Source organism: Miscanthus floridulus, chromosome 13 (assembly GCF_019320115.1).
Source record: "Miscanthus floridulus cultivar M001 chromosome 13, ASM1932011v1, whole genome shotgun sequence".
Lineage (NCBI taxonomy): Eukaryota > Viridiplantae > Streptophyta > Magnoliopsida > Poales > Poaceae > Miscanthus > Miscanthus floridulus.
The window spans coordinates 60,012,678-60,032,676 of NC_089592.1; the positions used below are offsets into that span (position 1 = coordinate 60,012,678).

The 19,999-nt window shown below is 45.5% G+C and overlaps 1 protein-coding gene across 2 annotated transcripts; it reads left to right on the forward strand.

Annotated features, from left to right (window-relative positions):
* The first annotated feature begins 454 nt into the window (after positions 1–454).
* Positions 455–6,177, forward strand: LOC136500725 (vacuolar fusion protein CCZ1 homolog). 2 transcript variants are annotated; one of them, XM_066496142.1, is made up of 10 exons: positions 455–924; positions 1,784–1,877; positions 2,684–2,867; positions 3,005–3,114; positions 3,907–4,002; positions 4,118–4,272; positions 4,336–4,579; positions 4,763–4,918; positions 5,123–5,352; positions 5,589–6,176. In XM_066496142.1, exons 1-10 carry the CDS (start codon positions 746–748, stop codon positions 5,617–5,619), a joined length of 1,479 nt encoding a protein of 492 aa, XP_066352239.1. In that variant the 5' UTR covers positions 455–745; the 3' UTR covers positions 5,620–6,176. The 2 variants fall into 2 exon arrangements, with proteins under 2 accessions (XP_066352239.1, XP_066352238.1); XM_066496141.1 differs by having other exon boundaries at positions 4,118–4,579; positions 5,589–6,177.
* The last annotated feature ends 13,822 nt before the right edge of the window (positions 6,178–19,999 follow it).

A 19,999-nucleotide genomic window follows, 5' to 3' on the forward strand; every position in this document is an offset into this window, starting at 1 on the left:
TTCTCCGTATATTTTAGGGGTGTGATCTTTTTTTGTTGTTCAGGCAAATATAATTTTATCATTGTTTGATTATAGAAAAAATATGAATTGTCTTTTTAGTAATACCTGTATTGTCAAAGATTATTGTCTGAAAATTTAGATACCTCAAATATAGTAACTCTTGTTGCCACTTTTTGAGCGTTTTCATTTGTTTTGCGGACAAACGAGCTGTAGCCATCCGTTGCCACTTGCCGCGATGTCATCGGTGGTGCGGCCCGCCTCTCCAAATTTCCAAACCAACGCTGTAGCTGTCGCCTGTCGGCCCAGATCCCCAGCGCGCGGCCGTTACCCTGACACACCCATGCTCCTGGGCTGCGCAAGCCCATACACAATTGGGCAGGCCCGAATCCCGTCGGCGCGCCACCTACCCGCCGGCGAGGCCCAAGTCATCAATTCCCCCACCGACCAGCTCCTCCCCGCCCCACCAGCCCCGCACAGCGCCTCACCGCGCCGCACGCCTGCGTCGGTCGCCGACCCAAGCCAGCCACCGGTCCACACCCGCCTCGCCCCCTCTCCACCCCGTCCGGTCACCGACGCCGCGGGCCGTAGCCCGCCGGATCCCCCTCTCCGGCGACCCGCCCCCGCACCGGATCAGTCCGGGCCGCGTGGTCGCCCCCACCTACCCTCCGCTCGCCTCGGGTCCACTCGTTCGCGGTTGCGTGTCCCGCGGGGTGACCCCTCGGGCCTCGGCAGCTCCCGGTTTCGAATGGGGCTCTCGTCGACCGCCGCGGGCGACGGGACGCAGCTCTGCGTGTTCGACCTCCAGAGGGGGCAGCAGGAGGGCCAGGAGCTCGACAAGATCCTCTTCTTTCATCCCGCCGACTGCCCCATACTGCTCCAGCTCTCCGTCATCGGCCTCTGCGAGGGGATCGTCACTTTCACTAGGTTGCCTTCGCTCTCACGCATTTCTATTGTCTAGTTCGTCGCAATTTGAAGCTCTTGATTTGCTCGTGCTCCTTCTCACCGCCAACAGCAGCAGCATCTTCACTTCTTCAGCGTTTAGGAAAATAGTTGCAGCCAGCTTTCTGGAGTGCTAGAACAGCACCTAGGCTTCTAGCATCACTTCAGTATTTTAAATCCGTAGGATGCTCGAGTATGCAAGTTTGGGTGGTAATCTATGGGTGAATCGATTTTGTCTCATGTGATCCAGCTTAGGTTTTTTCAAGCAAGAACAATTCTGGACTTAGTAAAAGATTAGTATTTTTTTGGCAACGGGCCAATGGCTTTGGTTCCTAAGTTCACCTATCGACAGTGGCGGATCTAGAAACATCTACTGTTTTACTAGTAATAACATTTGTATATTGGTTCATTTCATATAGTGTTCACAATTCACATATTCCTGTAGATCTCTAGACAACTGCAAATACTTATGAATGATTACTCAAACTGACATGGGGGTTAACATCAGTATATCGGAGCCCTTCATAACCAACATTTCTTTTGTGGTCACATTATGTCTTCCAGTTGCTCACTGAGTCACCAGGTCGCGGGTTCGAAGCAACCTCTCCGTAGATTTTGCGGGGGCAAGGCTTGCCTCGGTTTTTCCCTTCCCCAGACCCCACTCATGTGGGAGCCTCCGGCACCGGGTCTGCCCCCTTTATTATGTCTTCCAGTTGGTCTTTGATAGGATATTCTCCCCAAATTGCCATCCAAACATTTCCTGACTTGGTACTTTTGATAACTCATTTATTGCCTAATATTGCTGGGTTCCATCATCTTATTTCTCAATGTTAGTTATATGCAGCATATTTTCCCCGGAAGAGGATTGCGACGTTATAGAATCAGAGAAACACTCCCATGTTTTTTACCAAGCCGAAACGGATATTTGGATGGTTTTGGTAATGGCTTTTCACTACTTTAATACTTTTTTTATGAACACACAGGAGACCTGTGTATCTTTATATTAAGAAGAAGTACAAAGGGCCAAGAGAGCCCTTGCATCATACACCCCACACACTTAGCCCTTACAATCACTCTTGAAGTACTATGTCACTACTTAATACTATGTCAATTTATCTCAGGGTAGCACTGAAACTGTGGTTCAGAAGTTCTACATGCATTTCATTTGTGTTGGTTAGTTCTTCTAGTTCGCTACTGTTAATGTATTGTCAACGAGTATGCTTCTTGATAGCATTGCTCTTATTATCTCCATGTAGAAATTATTTACCTGATAGTTCATATAGAGAACTCTACTCCCTGTATATTATATTGTCCTGTCATACAACAGTATCAATGCTGATTTAGGGCCTGTTTGGTAGAGCTCCTGCTCTGGCTCCGGCTACTATTCGTGCTCCGCCTGCTCCTCTGGTGGAGCAGAAGCAGTTTGGCTTTGTTTTGGCCAAGTCGAATTCTCCTGAATCTTGAAACGTGATTGTTCTGAAATTTTCTGTAGTAGCCTTTCCTGTTTGATCTAAGCTGTATAGAGTTATATGTCGAGATTTGATCTTTTCCTTAATGTATTTTGGTCAACTACATGTTTATAGCACCATCTTTGAGATTTGATCTTTTCCTTAGGGAACTAGTAAAGCAGTTCATGAGCTGTGCTATTTCAAATTTACAGCATCTTTACAGCAATATAAATTGAATGTGCATCATCTTATACTATGATACTGATGAATAGTTAGGACTCAATTTGATATTGTAGGTTGTGGAAAAAAACAAGGAAAATGAATTGACTTGGCGTTGTAGTGCACTCCAAGGGATTCTTAAAGAGGCTCATTCTCTCTTTGCAATGTTTCATGGACCAATCCGAACTTTGCTTGACAGACAACCAAGTGCTGAACTTGCTCGTGGTCACCTCCGCACATTTCTCACAGATTATTTGAGCGGTGGGTCTAGTTAAATTTACTTGCGGCTGTCATAAACATGTTCATATCGCTATTTTTGGCAACATGCAAGGATGCTATTTGTAAATCTTTCAGTAATATCATGACATTTATATGTTTTGTGTTATGCTCTGGAACAGATTTTAATGTTGGTAAGAAGTTACAATTTCCAACCTACCATGACAGCCTAAAGGAGAGGCGAACAGTCCAAATGCTTACAGTATCACGAGAAGTGGCACTTGACGTTCAGGTAAGCTGCGCTGCTTATGTTAATAGTTTTTTAAAAACAAACGACAGTATTTTCTTACTCCCCTAATTAATTAAAATCATTTCCATGTTATCATCCTTATATGCAAGTTGTTGTTCACATCTTGTCCAGATTTGTAGTAAGGTTTGTTAACCTGCTGTAAGACTGATCCTGATTTCCATACTAGCTGGTGCAGTATCAGCTGAACAAAACTTTATTGAGTTTCTTAAATGGTGTGGTATCATGCTACTCTGCGAGGAATTGGATACCTTGAAGGGTTCATAACTTTGATTAACTCAGTGTAAATGAGTTCCTTTCCTGAAACTGGTTGATTTGGGGCTTTGGGCAAACATCTTATACTGTTGTTTCTTGTTCCTTTCTGGTTTCCAAAGGAAGAACTACATCTTGGTTCTGGTTCTATTCATACTTCATAGTTTATCTAATGTGGATTTGGATTACACAAGCCTTCTTGGCTGTTATGTAAACATGGGAAGGATTTCCGTTGTTATATTCATTTTCTATGCCTGCATCAGTATTTGCCTTAGGAAGAGTTGTTTTTATTGCAGGGCTAGAGTTACTGCACAAAGATTGGTTCTGTTTATAAGTAGAGTTTGCTTTCTGAGAAAAATCTTTCAGAACCAATCAATCACCATTTTACAAATTTCAATTTCAAACTAACCTCCTGCCATCTATCAGTAGTGTGTGTCATATTTGCAGTATCATTTAGAATCATGTGATCGCAAGTTGCACAGATTTATTTTATTTATTCCAACTATTGAAGTATTAGTGTTTCAGTCACTCACCACAGTACTTGGATCATGTCTTGGAAATGTCACCTGCCAATCACTTGTACTATTTGAAGACCTCTTGGTGTCAACGACACTGCCCCCGGTATGGTCTCCTGTAATCCCTAATTCAGTTGGAATTCTATTTGATCTGGCACTCATCTAGTTTACAAGCTCGTGGTTCACTTGTCATTAAGGAACTTAAGTTTGTTTTTCTGCAGGATGATACTTTAGACCTATATACATATGCTGTTCTGAGGTTAACTCCGCGTGCTTTATATGCCAATGCAAGTTCTTGGTCCTATTTGCGAAAAGGAACTTCTGTTAGTGCTGGTCCAACATCAAGTTCATCAAATGGAACAACTGCAGGAGAAAGGTACCATAGTCGATCTCGTGATACTTCTCCTGGTGGACAAAATCAGATGCGTCATAATTTCAGGCCTCTCCTGCGTGAGAATTTGTCAAAGGGAAAGGACGGCTTTATTGCTGCTGATTTCGCAGCTACAGAAGCTCGTGGTGCTGTACCCTTGGCTCCAATACTATGGTTCCAGCAGGCAGAGGAGCGCATGTACCTATGCATTTATCAGCATAAGAGTCTCACTATCCTACTGCTGGTTCCTGCTTCCTCACTGATAAATGGAGAAGAGGGCATTACTCATGTGAAGAAGCAGATGCTTGAAAATGTGAGTGATTCTGATTCCATCTTTTTTCTGGATTTCCAGATGCGCTGCTGAGCTAAATAAAGTACACTGTTAAATGCAAAAAAAAAAAAGATACTAATGCCCTATATCTATATGGTTATAGTGTAGTTTGATATGAAGAATATGGCTCTGAATGCATGCCCAATAATTTGATCATTATTGCAGGCATCACAGAAGATTGTCACTGTTGAGCAGAAATTGACACGGGGATGGGGAGGAGAAAATGCTTATCACGTTAGTGGATATCGTTACTTGCTCGTTGATCCAGAGAGAAGAGTATCAAGAGCCTCCCCCCCTGGGAAAGTCACCACCTTGGCAAAGGTATGATTTTCTGTATTGAGTAGATTGTAAGATTTTGTATTCTCTCTCTCTTCCATTCATTCTTTCAAGAAACATATATCATTCCAGTGCACTATAATATATTTTTGTAGGCTATAAGTTCTTAGATGCATAATGTTAAACAGCTTTTTTCTAGCTTGTGTTGTCCTTTTCACTTGACTTGTCTTCTATGATGGAACTGTGCAGGATTCTCTACTTGCCCTCAATATGCTAAGACAAGAAGTAGATCTAGAGAAGTCAAGATACAGGAGAGGTGACCCTTGTCATGATAAGGATTTTGAAGCATGTATCAGAACAAAAAACAATGCATGGGTTATTGCTAAAATTAGTCGAGGAAGGGAGCTTTACATGGATTTAGAGAAGGGTGATGAGACACTTCTTTATGCATCCACAGCTGTAGAGAAATTCAGCAACAGGTAACTTAGCTTTGCTTTGTGTTGGCTAACTCCTGTTTCATGTTTGTGATATCCATTCATCATTATCTTGAACAATCTATGAATGTTTGGAAGCATTCAGATGTGATTGTTTTGGCTTTAAATCTTGATGAAGCATTATGCATCTCATGGATGGCTCTGAATGCTTCAATGTAGAGTTACACAGGCTTTATTTTCGTTATACAAAGTTCTTATTCATGTTTCCATCCTTCTCACAGGTACTGTGAGGGAGCATTCTCTACAGGTTAGAAGCACCAGCGCAAGATCTTACCTTTTCCATACATCACCTCCTATGTACATCCTGGTTCTTCAGCTGGATCGTTGCCCTCATTGTTGGAGACTCGGATCTCTCTTTGCAAAGGGAATAAGAAATTCGTATCGGTTGTACAGCTGCTCTGCTATCATGTGCTATGTGCAAAAGAATAGTCTGGTCCGGGAATAATGCAGAGCAGGATAGAGTTATTACGGCCTCATGTCCTCCCGCGATGCAGAGCATTGTGCATGTTTCCATTTTATTGTAACAGCTGGCGATGGACCTGTTGACTGAAAAAAAAACTCAGCTTAGGATCTGATGTGGTATTCTGTATTTTGGTGATCTCGTATCATATGGTTGAGTTGCCGAGTTCTATCTCCGGAGACGAGAGACTAGAGGCGCTACTAAGAACGGGATATAGAACAGTAGTCAGGTTTAAGTTGTAGTAATTGTGTTGTACTCCATTTCAAATTATATGTTGTTTTGTCTTTTCTAGACATAACAAGCTATGCCCCTAGATATTAAATGGTAATGAAGCTTATAATTTAGAACGAATGAGTATTAAATGGTTGGTCACAGAGCATTTCCATGCCTTATCTTGACACAGTCTAGGGTTGGGTTAGGGTGGTGAAGCTGTATCGGTTGAATAAAATGCGATTTCATCACTGGGTTAGGGTTGGCCAGTGGAAATCGATTTCATCAGTAAAATGCGATGTGTAAAGTGCAACGTACTAGCGCTGATTGGTTGAATTAAAATAGAAACAATTTCCAGAAACAGAAAAGGGACGGTAGTTGAATAAAGAGGGAAGCAATGCCCCAAAGGCCAAAACAGACAAGAATCGGCAAGCAAAAATATATTACAACTGCGCATCCGGGGAATGGAACACCGGTCAGTACCGTTGGGAGTAGCGATGAAAATGGTACGGATATTTTTCGATCGTATTTGAAACCGAATCCATTTAGAGGAGATAAGATCTGTCTGTATCCGAGTCTGGATATTCAACATCCGATACCGTATCCGTATCCGAATGCTCAAATCGCATATTTATGATATCGATATCCAATCGTATCATATTCGACATAGTTGACACTATCCGTATTCGAATCCGAATTCGGATAAAAATATAAAAACAAATATAATATCGGTGATATCCGTCCGTATCCAATCCGTTTTCATTCCTACGTGGGAGGGTAGGGTACTATGATACCACTACACCAGATGCGCTTGACGTGCTTCGGAGCGCCACATAAAATATCATAGGATACGATCCTACCAGGTACAAGTACATTGTCTACTCATGTACATGTCCGAATACTCCCTCTGTTCTAGTTTAAAAGACACGCACATATATCAATATTGAAACTGCTTTATAATGTTTTATAAATAATTTAGCTAACAAATTTTAACTATTATAACATAAAAGTTCATAAGGGGGTGGCTATCGCCCGGACGTCCTGCCCCTTCGCGTTGCTCGCCCTGACCGTTGCGCCTCACCTACTCCTGCGTGCTCGCTCCAGCGTCGTGCACCTTGCACGTCTTGCCCTGTCTCGCATGAGGTAGTAGCACGCTCTCTCTACTGTAAGAAGTTGCTGGAGTAGCAATATTTTTTTCTCTGCATGCACAGTCCCACTCGAATGCGCTCCACTCTGAAGAAATGGAACGACGCCTACCCCGCCTCCAACTGTTGCGCCTGCACGCCTACCCCCGCATGCCGCATGCAACTGCAGCGCCTGCACGCCATGCACGTACGCATGCAGCTACGCGCCACATGCTTGTTGATGCACATGCAGGTGGGGACCGCACAACATGCCTGTTGACGCGCCACATGCCTGCTTTGCTTACCGCGCACGTGGGGACCGCTACACCCGCGGGGACCACATCTACATGCACCTGCTTCCTACGCCGGCTAATATTGCAACATGAAAAGCACTTCTGCAACATACGTCTGAAACAGGAGAAACGTTTACAAACATACGTTTGCAACATATGTATATAGCAACTATAACATCTAGATGAACATATGCAAAATTCAGATGAAACACTTACACACATAGGCTTGAAATAGGTGAAACATTTGGAACATACACTTACAACATACATGTATAACCACTAGGACATGCAATATCTAGATAAAACACTTGCAACATACGTTTGAAATAGCTGAAACATAAAACATACACTTGTAACATACGTGTATAGCCATTGTGTAAGGAAAATAGACCCTAGGCCCATTTGCTTTGGATTTTAGTGTTTGATGACCAACACAACCAAATTGAACTAATGAATTTGTAAGTAATTGTTTTGTAGTTCAATAGGGTGCAAGACGTGACTTGAACAAAGGCAACATGATGATCACATGATCAACACCATAAGCAAGACCCTAGAAGCACAAGAAAAGACACAAGATATCAAGTAAATTCCAAGCACGAAGATGGGAACCAAGCCGGACGTAAGATCGTGAAAAAACGAGCTCGACAGAGGTGACCGGACGCGGCCGATCAGTTGCTCGGCAACAGCAGGCGTCGGCAGCTATGACCGGACGCTGAGCGAGGCAGTGACCGAACGCACGAACTTCACTGTTCATCATCGCGGCAACAACTCAGTGAGGACCAGACGCAGTGGCACTGGATGACTGGACGCACAAAGTGCAGCGCCCAATCGAGTCCAGAGAGGTTCCAGAGCGGCGCAAATACGACCGGACACATCCGGTCGATGATGACCGGACTTGGCAGTGAGTCCGATCAACGCGCACGCTCAATGGTCGGGACAACTGGACGTGTCTGGTCAGGACGACAGCAGCGTTCGGTCAGTAGCAGAAAGCTGGGTTTCGCCCCCAACGGCTACTTTCTTCATCTGGCTTATAAATAGACCCCGAACCAGCCATTTGAGGAGTGGAGAGTTGAGGAAACATACCAAGGGTGTTGATACACCATTTTAGTGATCTCTACTTGCATAGTGCTTAGTGATTCATTAGTTGATTAGCATAGGTGTTTTACGAAGTGCTTAGGTTGATTAGACCACCGCTTATGCACTTGCTCTAGGTTTAGGCCTAGTGTTTAGTGAGGTTTGTTCACCTCTTATCACTCGGTGCTTGTGTGCACCATTGTTGTATATCGGAGAGGCTTGTAGTCTTGCGAGATCACACCAACCGCGTTTGTGGTGTGGCCGCCACCGTGTACCGAAGGGAACAAGGCCCACGGTGGTTCGGCCAAAAGCTTTATAATGAAGACGGCGGGGAGCGGTCTGGGAGAGGCTTACCGGAAGGCACACCGGAGACCCACTTGCATATGGGGAAGGCTCGGGGCTATCCACAGAGTTACCGGACTGAGAGCTTGGCCCTTGTGAGGGGCTCCAACGAGGACTAGGGGGAAGCTTGCGTGCTTCTTGATACTTCGGTAAAAATACCGGAGTCATAGACGGAAGTTTGCATATCTCTATCTTACTCTTTAGCTTCTGCATTTACATTGTAATCTTGGTTTGTGCTTTACTTTCCTAGCTTAATGATAGGCTAGTTGATAGGTTTGGAACCTAGGTTGCATAACTCCTTTTTGCGGTAGAGATAGCAACACACTAGCTAAACCGTAGTTGCACATTTAGATAGTTTATCTTTTGCATAGGTTTTTGCTAAGGATAGAGAAAGAGGCCATAGTCAAGAGTTTAGAGTTTTAAGTTGCCTAATTCACCCCCGTCTTAGGTGTCACGGTCCCTTACAAGTGGTATCAGAGCCGGTTGGCTCAATTTGGACCTTTGGTTTCACCGCCGTTGAGCCAATACTATTTAGAGTGGTTGGGATGGATACCTCTAGGCCTCCATATTTTGACGGCACTAACTTCCCCTACTATAAAGCTAGAATGGCTTGTCACCTTGAGGTGGTAGATTTGGGTATTTGGAGAGTCACTCGTGACGGGATGAAACCCATTAAGAATCTCGATAAACCCACAAAGAGTAAAGAAAAAGAAATTCATTTCAATGCTAGAGCTAAAAATTGCTTGTTTGAATCTTTTAGCATGGATGTGTTTAACCAAGTGTTCACTTTAAATACGACACACGAAATTTGGTTAAAACTTCAAGAGCTCCATGACGGCACAACTAATGTCCGTGAGCACAAACATTGTCTAGCTAAACAAAATTATGATTCCTTTAAAATGAATGATGATGAGCTTGTTCGTGATATGTATTCTCATTTGAATCTAATTATCAATGAGCTCCATTCAATAGGATTAACAAACCTAGATGATGCAGACATCGTGAGGAAGATCATCTTCGTGCTACCACAAAAGAAATATGCAAGCATCATCACCATCCTTCACAATATGGAGGACTTGAGCACTATGACCCCAGCCATAGTCATTGGTAAGATAGTGGCATTTGAAATGTCATGGAAGATGGGTCAAGAAGAAGCCTCGTCATCAAGCAAGGCAAAACTCTCACATGTAGTGAGAAAAAGAAGATGAAGGACAAGCAAGTTGAGACAATCTCAAGCTCAAGCTCCTCAAGTGAAGATGAAGAAGAAGATGAGGATGATGATGATGATGATGATGTAGAATCAAGTGATGATGATCAATCTTCCTCCACCTCCGACCTTGATGAAGAATTTATCAAGCTTATCAACAAGGTGGAGAAGATGATCCAAAAACTCAATATCAAGGGTGTGCCCTTCAAATTCAAGATTTCATCTTCACCAATCAAAGAAATGAGCAAAGAAAGAAGGGATGCTATGGATGCGGTGAGTTGGGACACTTTATGGAAGTTTGTCCAAACAAGACCACACCCAAGATGAAGAAGAAGGAGTGCAAGGACAAAGCCCTCACATCAATAAGGTCATGGGATGATTCTTCAAGTGAAGAAGAAGACCACCACAATAGCGCGTGGGCACAAGCACTCATCATCAAGCACTTCGCGTGTGTGCCTTATGGCACAAGGTAACAAAAAGCCTATCCCTAGTGATAGTGACCATGATAGTGATAGTGATGATGAGCTACCTTCTTATGATAAAATTGTGCAAGAAAATCTTAAATTTGCTAAAGTTTGCACTAGTCAACAAAAGAAGCTTGAAAAATTAAAAGAAAAACTAGATAGCTCACAACAAGCTTATGCTACTTTGCTTGAACCATATGAAACCTTTGCCAATCTTAATATGGAGCTATCTACTAAAATTGAGCAACTTGAGACTAGTGCAAACACAAATAATTGCACAATCAATGATGAGCAACTTGTAAAGAAAAATGAAAAATTAAAGAAAAAGTTAGCTAGCTCACAAGATGCTTATAAGAGTTTGCTCACTAAAATGGAAACCATATGCAAACATTGTGATGAGCTAACTAATAAAGTTGCAAATCTTGAAGTTGTCGGTATAACCCCCACCAAGGCACCTAAAAAGAAAGGTTTAATGTTTGACATGCCTAAAAAGGATGCCTCTACTTCTTGTAATGATTTATGTTTAGACTCACCCTTGTACAACCAAGTTTGTGTTGAGAAAGTTGTTGTAGAAATCGCAATGGAGAATGAGCAACTCAAGCAAGAAGTGGCTCGCCTCACCAAGGACTTGACTTAAGTGAAAGGCAAGACAGAGCAAGCCCAACTTTATCAGGATAACATCGTCAAGGGAGTGAAGAAGCTTAATGAAGGACAAATCGTGGTTTGCTATGTATGCCACAAAGAAGGCCACAAGTCCTATGAGTGCAAGGTGAAGAATGGGGGAGGAGCTAAGAATAAAGAGAAAAACAAAAAGGAAACAAGCAAGCTCTTCAACACCTACACCAACAAAGTGGACAAAAAGGCCTCCACACCTTATCTCTTGAAGAAGAAAAATGACAAGGTGGTGGCCATCAAGGTGAACAAGCAAGCCATCAATGGGGCCAAACACATTTGGGTGCCAAAGGAGATCATTTCTAACATGAAGAGCACCAAGAAGGTTTGGATCCTGAAAGGGAAGTGAGAAGTCCGATGGACTTCAGAGAATTTAGAGACTTGGCTAAGTATGGGTGTATTTCATGGGGTGCATCATTATGAATAAGGTAATTGCCAAGTGGGTTAGTGAATACTATGGAACCAAATTCTCCTTCCCATGTTAGGTAACTAGATTTAATTTCATGCAATCTCAATTAGCATCTAGTTCCTTTTTATGCCTAGGTTTGTATTTGCATGTTTAAATCCTTTGTCATGCATACACTAGGTATATCTTATGGTAGGCTTGCTTGGTCTCACTCTTAACCCTTGGAGCAAACCTACATGGTTTAAATTATTTAGGAGCATGACATATAGTTTGTTTTACAATTATTCATCTAATATGTGTCAAAGTCTAAATTGTAGATAATTTCTCCCGAATATCACTTTGAAAATGATTCTCACGTTCATGTGATGTCATCTTTCAAGTGGTATTTTTATTCTAAAATTAATGTGCACTTATCCTACAAGTATTCTATACTTGTGTGCACAAATTTAGGAGGAGGTTACTCTACAAGTTGGATGCTTTGAGACTAACACCTTTTCAAGCTTATCATGTGTGTAGTAGTCTCATTGCAAGGAAAATGGAGTCCCCGGAGTTAAGCATCATACTTCAAATATCCAGCACCTATTACAAGTGGTATAAATCAAATTGGTTTTCACATGTGGTATTTCTAAAACTGATATCATCATGTTGATTTCACTTTGGTATTTATATGCTTTCTCCATGCATTATATAGATGAAACTCCCTTGAGCATTAATTTGCCAATTATGCATAAACTACATTCTCCATCATATGTATGCATATATTTAGGGGGAGCTTAGTCTATGTAATGTGAGAGTCAAATTTTGTGACCTATTACACTCCACATACAAAGGATCACAAAGTTTGACCCTCCCTTATGCTACTAATGTCTTTCTTTTCGGTGTTTGATTCCAAAGGGGTAGAATTTGTAGGACCAAAAGCAAGCCCTATCATAATAATTTACAAGTGGTAATGGTCCGAGAAAGGGAGGATAGTGGATTATGGAGTTAGGGGGAGGCTAAGATCCATAATGCCACATGGGGACATTTGCAAGGGCAAGATAAGTTTCCAAAGATATTTACATGTGGTATCTTTTAGCATCATATAACCTTGCCCTTTGCATTGCATCCTAGCAAGTAAATAGTTTTTAAATTCCAAAATTTTTATTATTTGCTTATTTTGGTCGTGTTGTCATCAATCACCAAAAAGGAAGAGATTGTAAATGGACCCTAGGCCCATTTACTTTAGATTTTGGTGTTTGATGACCAACACAACCAAATTGGACTAATAAATTTACAAGTAATTGTTTTGTAGTTCAATAGGGTGCAAGACATGACTTGGACAAAGTCGACATGATGATCCCACAATCAACACCATAAGCAAGACCCTAGAAGCACAAGAGAAGACCCAAGATATCAAGCAAAGTCCAAGCATGAAGATGGGAACCAAGCCGGACGCATGATCACGAAGAAACGAGCTCAGCAGAGGTGACCGAACGCGGCCCTTATAGGGACCGGACGTGTCCGATCAGTTGCTCGGCAACAATAGGCGTCAGCATCTATGACCAGACATTGAGCGAGGGCAGTGACCGGATGCACGAACTTCACTGTTCATCATCGTGACAACAACTCAGTGAGGATTGGATGTAGTGGCCCTGGATGACCGGATGCATAAAGTGCATCGTCCGATCGACTCTAGAGAGGTTCTAGAGTGGCGCAAATACGACCGGACACGTCCGGTTGATGATGACTGGACTCGGTAGTGAGTCCGATCAATGCACGCGCTCAACGGTCATGATGACCAGACGTGTCGGGTCAGGACGATAGCAGCGTCCGGTCAGTAGCAGAAAGCTAGGTTTTGCCCCCAGTGGCTACTTCTTCATGGGGCTTATAAATAAACCCCCAACTGGCCATTTGTGGAGTGGAGAGTTGAGGAAACATACCAAGGGTGTTGATACACCATTTTAGTGATCTCCACTTGCATAGTGCTTAGTGATTCATTAGTTGATTAGCGTAGGTGCTTTGCGAAGTGCTTAGGTTGATTAGGCCACCGCTTATGCGCTTGCTCTAGGTTTAGGCCTAGTGTTTAGTAAGGTTTGCACACCTCTTATCACTCAGTGCTTGCGTGCACTATTGTTGTACATCAGAGGGGCTTGTAGTCTTGCGAGATCACATCAACCATGTTTGTGGTGTGGCTACCACCGTGTACTGAAGGGAACAAGGCCCGCGGTGGTTCAGCCGAAAGCTTGATAGTGAAGACGGTGGGGAGCGGTCCGGGAGAGGCTTGCCGGAAGACACACCGGAGACCCACTTGTGCGTGGGGAAGGCCCAGGGCTATCCATGGAGTTACCCGACCGAGAGCTTGGCCCTTGTGAGGGATCCCTTGCGAGGGGCTCCAATGAGGACTAGGGGAAAGCATGTGTGCTTCTCGATACCTCGCTAAAAATATCAAAGTCATCGACAGGAGTTTGCATATCTCTACCTTACTCTTTAGCTTCCGCATTTGCATTGCAATCTTGGTTTGTGCTTTACTTTCCTAGCTTAGTGATAGGCTAGTGATAGGTTAGAACCTAGGTTGCATAACTTCTTTTTGCGGTAGAGATAGCAACACACTAGCTAAATCGTAGTTGCACATTTAGATAGTTTATCTTTTGCATAGGTTTTTGCTTAGGATAGAAAAAGAGGCCATAGTCAAGAGTTTAGAGTTTTAAGTTGCCTAATTCACCCCTCTCTTAGGAGTCACGGTCCCTTACACATTGCAACATATGCAACACTAGATCTACTTTTGCAAAATCCAAATGAAACAAATGCAACATACATCTAAAATGCATGAAACATATGGTTGCAACATATGCTCATCTACTCGCTGCTGCCCAATGGAGGCTAGTTGACATGGCACGAAGCGGGTTCGGTGCGACCGTGTGAGGCGCGAGGCAGGTCTGTCCCATCTGAACTGACGGACACCCTGATAGGAGCATTATCAAAGTCGATATAGATAGATTTGTAATCAAATGTACTGTCCAATGATTATAAGTTTATAATCACAAGAAAATAATGTAAAATAAATAAGTGGCCAAAGTGTTATTTAGGATATCGTACTCGTTCCAGGTTCCATATAAAATAGGATGATGCAAGTACTATTTGACACCATGCATGTACAACCGTGCATGTACACCATGCTAGCAACGGTGGTGGTGGACCCTAGACCTTGTAGCTTGGAGCCTTGGACCCGACATTCTTGCACCGGTGGCGGAGAGATGCACAATGTTAAAGGTCAGGCATCGGTGGCATGTGCGGCGACAGCTAGGGAGGTGTTGTCGCCTTTGGCCCACGCGGCGGTGACGCACGACACATAGGGCTTCATGCGGGCAACACCTTGGTCTAGATGACTAGACCCGTGCGACCTCGCTAGACACACGGTTGTTGCCTGCCTCTTGGAGAACGCCGCTATGGACGATGATCGTTCGGGGCCTACCACGGTGGTCGCTACCAAGGACTCTCATCACTAGAAGGCTCGATACATGCCTACCCCATTGCCTGACGCTCCCCATAGTTGGCCATGCAGCCCGAGCCCATTGGCCTGGCCCAAGGCCTATTTTTTTGGCCCAGCCCAAGCACAGCCCAACCCAGAGGCTAGCGGGCTCGGGCTGGCCCGGCCCGGAGGAGCAGGCTATGCCTAGGCCTTACCCTAGGCACATGGGCCAGCACGGCATGGCCTGCTATAGTATAGGAGGCCCGCTAGCGCCTCCCCCTCCTCACTCCTCCTCCCCTCCCCATGGCCCAGTGAGGCCCACGTGCTCCCCGTAGTCCCTGGCCTACCTCCCCCCTCATATATAAGCGGGCAACCCATGGTGGCTCTCCGCCTCTCCCTCATGCCTCACCCCAAACCCTAGTGCCAGCACCGCGGATACCCCCTCCCCTTCCCTCACGCGACCTCTCCTCTCCTCGCAACGGTGGCAGCGCCGATGGCCAAGCATGAACGTCGACGCCTCCTGCCCCTCTCTCTCCTCGAGTGACGCCACTACAGGAGCGAGCGCGCTGGCCCTGAGCTCGGCCCCAATGCAGATCTAGTGCCAAGACAAGCTCGCCGGTGGGCGGTGGCCACTACCATCTCTAGCCTCGCGCTGCCTCCTTCCTCGATCCCACCTCCACTAGATTTGTGACGCCCGTCGTCCTCCTCACCATCCATCTCCTCTGTGGCGGTGCTGGATCTCTACCGTGGATCTAGCCACGCTGGGTCTTCTCCATCATAGATCTGGCTCCCCACCCTTGCCTTGACGCTGGCACGTTGCCTCTTCCCCATCCTTGCCTCCCTCCCTCCCTCACTCTCCCTCGATGGCGCGTGGCTAGGAGCACGCGGGCGGGCAGATCCAGCGACTCCCTTCCTTGTTTTCTCTCCTCTCCATCTTGCTCACCCCCTCTTCATCTCCTCCTCTCCATTGTTTGAGGGAGGGCACCGCTTGCGCAGCTTCTGCCCCTAAGATCTAGAGCTCCACTGCTCCTAGCCCCGACGGCCACCTCCTCCTCGCCTCCCCACGTAGCCGCTCAGTGGGCCTCAGGCTAGCATGACCTGTGAAAATGGCCGTGCTTCTCAAACTGGCCCGGCATAGAAATTGGCCCATAGGGTCATGCCTGGGCCGAAGGCCAGGCCCGTGGCCCTATGAGGCATGGCCCGGGAGGCACGGCGTGCCATGCTGGCCTATTGGCCATCTATAATGCTCCCTGCCACCATCACTCTGGCACCACCCGATGCCTTGGCCACCGTCTCCCACTCTCCCCTGCCTCTTGCTCCACACGACGCTCCTGTTCGGGTATCTCGGTTACGCGCACTACCGGAATCGAAGGCTTTGCCGAGTGTATTTTATCGAACACTTGGCAAACCATCTCTTTGCCGAGTGCCAAACTAAAAACACTCGGCAAAGATTCTAACACTCGGCAAACTATCTGTTTGTCGAGTGCCTTACTAGAAAACACTCGGCAAACATTCTGACACTCGACAATTATACTGAAAAACACTCAACAAAACTCTGGCACACAGCAAATATGGGAAAAACACTCGGCAAATTACGGCACTCGGCGGACATCACGCCACGTGTCCCTCCATGAAAAGAGAAAAATAAATAAAAAAAAATCCTTTGCCAAGTGTCAGATCTAGGACACTCGGCAAACACTGGTTTGCCGAGTGCTAGATCCAAGGCACTCAGCAAATGTGCCAGAACCGCCCGAAATAGCACACTTATGGAGGCGCTTTTCTTCCACCAGACACTAAGCACCCCAAAAGCCAGCTACATCGGGCGGTATCCGTTGGGCACACCCCAAGGGAGAACCCGAAAGATCCATATTTTCCCAATGATCCAATAATGGGAACGAGTTACAATACAAGTCCATTTCATACATCAGAGTTTCTTAAAAAATATATTATTACAATACCAAATACCAGAGTGTGGAATGATAAACAGCGGAATTTAAAAATATACATCTAGTGATAGGGACGAGGATCCGTCTGAGCCCACCAGAAGAATCCTCCACACAAGGTACTTCTCAAGCATCACCTGCAACAGGGGTAAATAAACCATGAGTACACAATGTACTCATAAGACTTATCCGACTAGTGGGAATAATTTCCCGACTCCAAGGAATATGATAGGCTTTATGGTTTGCTGGTTTTCTTTAGCAGAAAGCAACGCTAATAGTAAGTCCTTATTATTAGCCATATTAAGTTATCATCTAGCCAGTCTATATAAGCACTTGTTCTACTTTCAAGCAAGAGTTGAGCAATCAGTTCCATTTCTTCTCCTTTCAACTTCCAGTTCTTACTATGGTGCTAAACCATAGACAAGCCGTATCGGATTTCCTGGCGATTCGTGAATCAATGTGCCCAGCTAGGTGCCCCGAAAACACATGCCCCGCTTGTACCCTAGGCACAAGTAGGACTAACCTATCACTCTCCTGTCCTGGGTGTCCAGGTCCCCGTCCAAACTTGGACTCTAAGCCCCCACATCCTAAGTCTTGGACTCAGTGTGGTGCAAGGACCTCCACCACCTCCTCTTCCCATCAGTCGGTCTGGAAAGAGCCAGATCCGCGACAAGAGAGCAACAAGTCTTCCCTACGCCCATACCTAAGTATGCGCTCGGGACAATAAATCTGTGACTTGCCTAGAGCCATATGCAACGACCGGTCCTTAATCGACACAGAGAGGGAAAAAGTGTAACCAAGTCATGCCCTATTGGCCGCAGGACACGACCCCTTACACCCACCAATACCCAATCCATGTCCCTACCCGGTCACCATTTTCCTTTCCACCATTTTATCATGAGTGTTCATATTTTATTACCTATGTGCGAGTAACGGTAGGTTACTCATGCTATCGATATCCTAAGCATAGCAGTTACTCGACATGTACTAGTAGGACTCATGGGTGGGTATATTTATGTAGGTAGTTTCCATAAAATGCTTGTAACTTAAATGCACATCACATATATATATTCAGTGATCATAAAAATATGGGTTATGCTCCGGGGCTTGCCTTGGGCAGACGCCAGCTCAGCAGGGTCAGCACCAACAGGCTCCTAGGCTCCCTCCTGCACGAGGATCTCCTCCTCGTACTCCTCGATCACCTCATCGTACTCTGGCTCGCCGATGGGCACAAAGTCTACCAGTTTGTGATCTACATGAAATGATGATGCAATGTTTAATAATATGACAATAGCAACTCTTAACCTAAAAGTACACCTATTAAACATCTAAGTGAGGTCTACCCACTAAAGGCTAAGCTATGCATCATCACCATTAACAAGTATGAAACATGACATACATCCTTATAGCAACTACAGGTATTCTTACTCCTAATACCGATTTAATCTAGATATGATAAAACAAGAGTAATGGCTATTTTATTTAACAACCCATTCTAAGGCTACAAAATTTACAGCAAGTAAATAACAACCTAGTGGACCTACTGTAAAATTTTTGTGGCTATATCTATCACCAATTATCCACAAATATTCCTACAAGTATTAACCTATCTAATATTAGTTCTTTAGTTTTGAATTTATGACCCAATACTCGTCACAGCTAACTGCAATCCAACTATACTATCAAGTAGATGGTATTTTTGCGAACCTAACAAAATTAGTCTCACTATTTTTGGACAACTACGCAATTTACTATGATTTCTTAAAGTTCAGCTTGAAAACTAATTTGAATAAGCATTTCTATTCTTCTGGAAACCAAATTCTACACCTCGGCCCAACCCACGTGGCTTGGCCCACCATGGCGCGGCGCGCGCGCCAGCGAAGCGCGGCCCACGCGGGGGCGCGGCCCAGCCGGCCAACGGCCCACGACGGAAGAGGCCCACGTGTGACGCAAATATGCAAAAACACTCCTGAACTACTATGTATTTAATGCGAGCTCTAAAGAACTATTCCTCCAGACTATGGTTTTACAGCTGCACCCTCCCCTTTCTCCTTCTTTACCGCGGCGACGTCCCCCGACACCTGTGCGAGCACTAGCGCGACGGTGCGGGCACCGGGCGGCCACGCCGGTGTCACCCCAGCCTCCAAGGCCTAGCTATGGGGCCAATGATTACCTCCGCGACAACGCGCAGCGTCTGGAAGCGATACGGCGAACAAGGACGTCGTCCCGGGCTCCCTCCCCGGTGGTGGTCCTTGACCTGCGATGGCAGGTGCGTTCCCATGAGCCTTAGTGAAAACGGAACAAACCAAATAGCTAGCGAGCTCGAGGCACTACCCACAGAGACCCTGGAGGTGACGGTCTAGCCAGAGAAGGACAGAGCTGAGTTGGCCACGTGCACACCGACGAGGCGACAGCGCACAGCGATGGCACGGCTGTGCCAAGGACTGCTATATGGCGGTAGGGCTTAGACTGTGGTGAGCATGGTGATGACCAGCTAAGGGGGAGGCTACTAGAGCAAGGGATTGGAACCGGATGCCTTGGTTGCGTGGTTAGCCGACGGCATGTGTCCGTCCGATCTTATGGACCCGGTGGAGCGGTGATTCAAAATTGAAGCATAGGACGGAGCTACAAGCAGCGATGTGGGGTCGGTAGGACTGCTGGCTACCTAGCGGAGTCAAGGACGTAGTCAATTTGAAGCACGGCACTGCCACCACGGCGAATTTGAAAGAACAGTCCCGGCGGACATGGCGACAGCGGAGGCAGGGGAGCTTTGGCATGGCTTGGTTCGGCCCGGCTACGGATGTCAATGCAACAAACATGCACGCACAATGATGGGGGACAGCAGGACATGCTCCAAGCAGCTGTCCGCATGGCCGTGGCTGCAAACCGACGAGGCTCGGCATGGCGTCGCAGCGGGCAGCGCCAGACAAGGGAAACACAATGCAATGTGACGCAGAGGTGATGGTGGAGCAGGCTGTCGTCCTTTGCG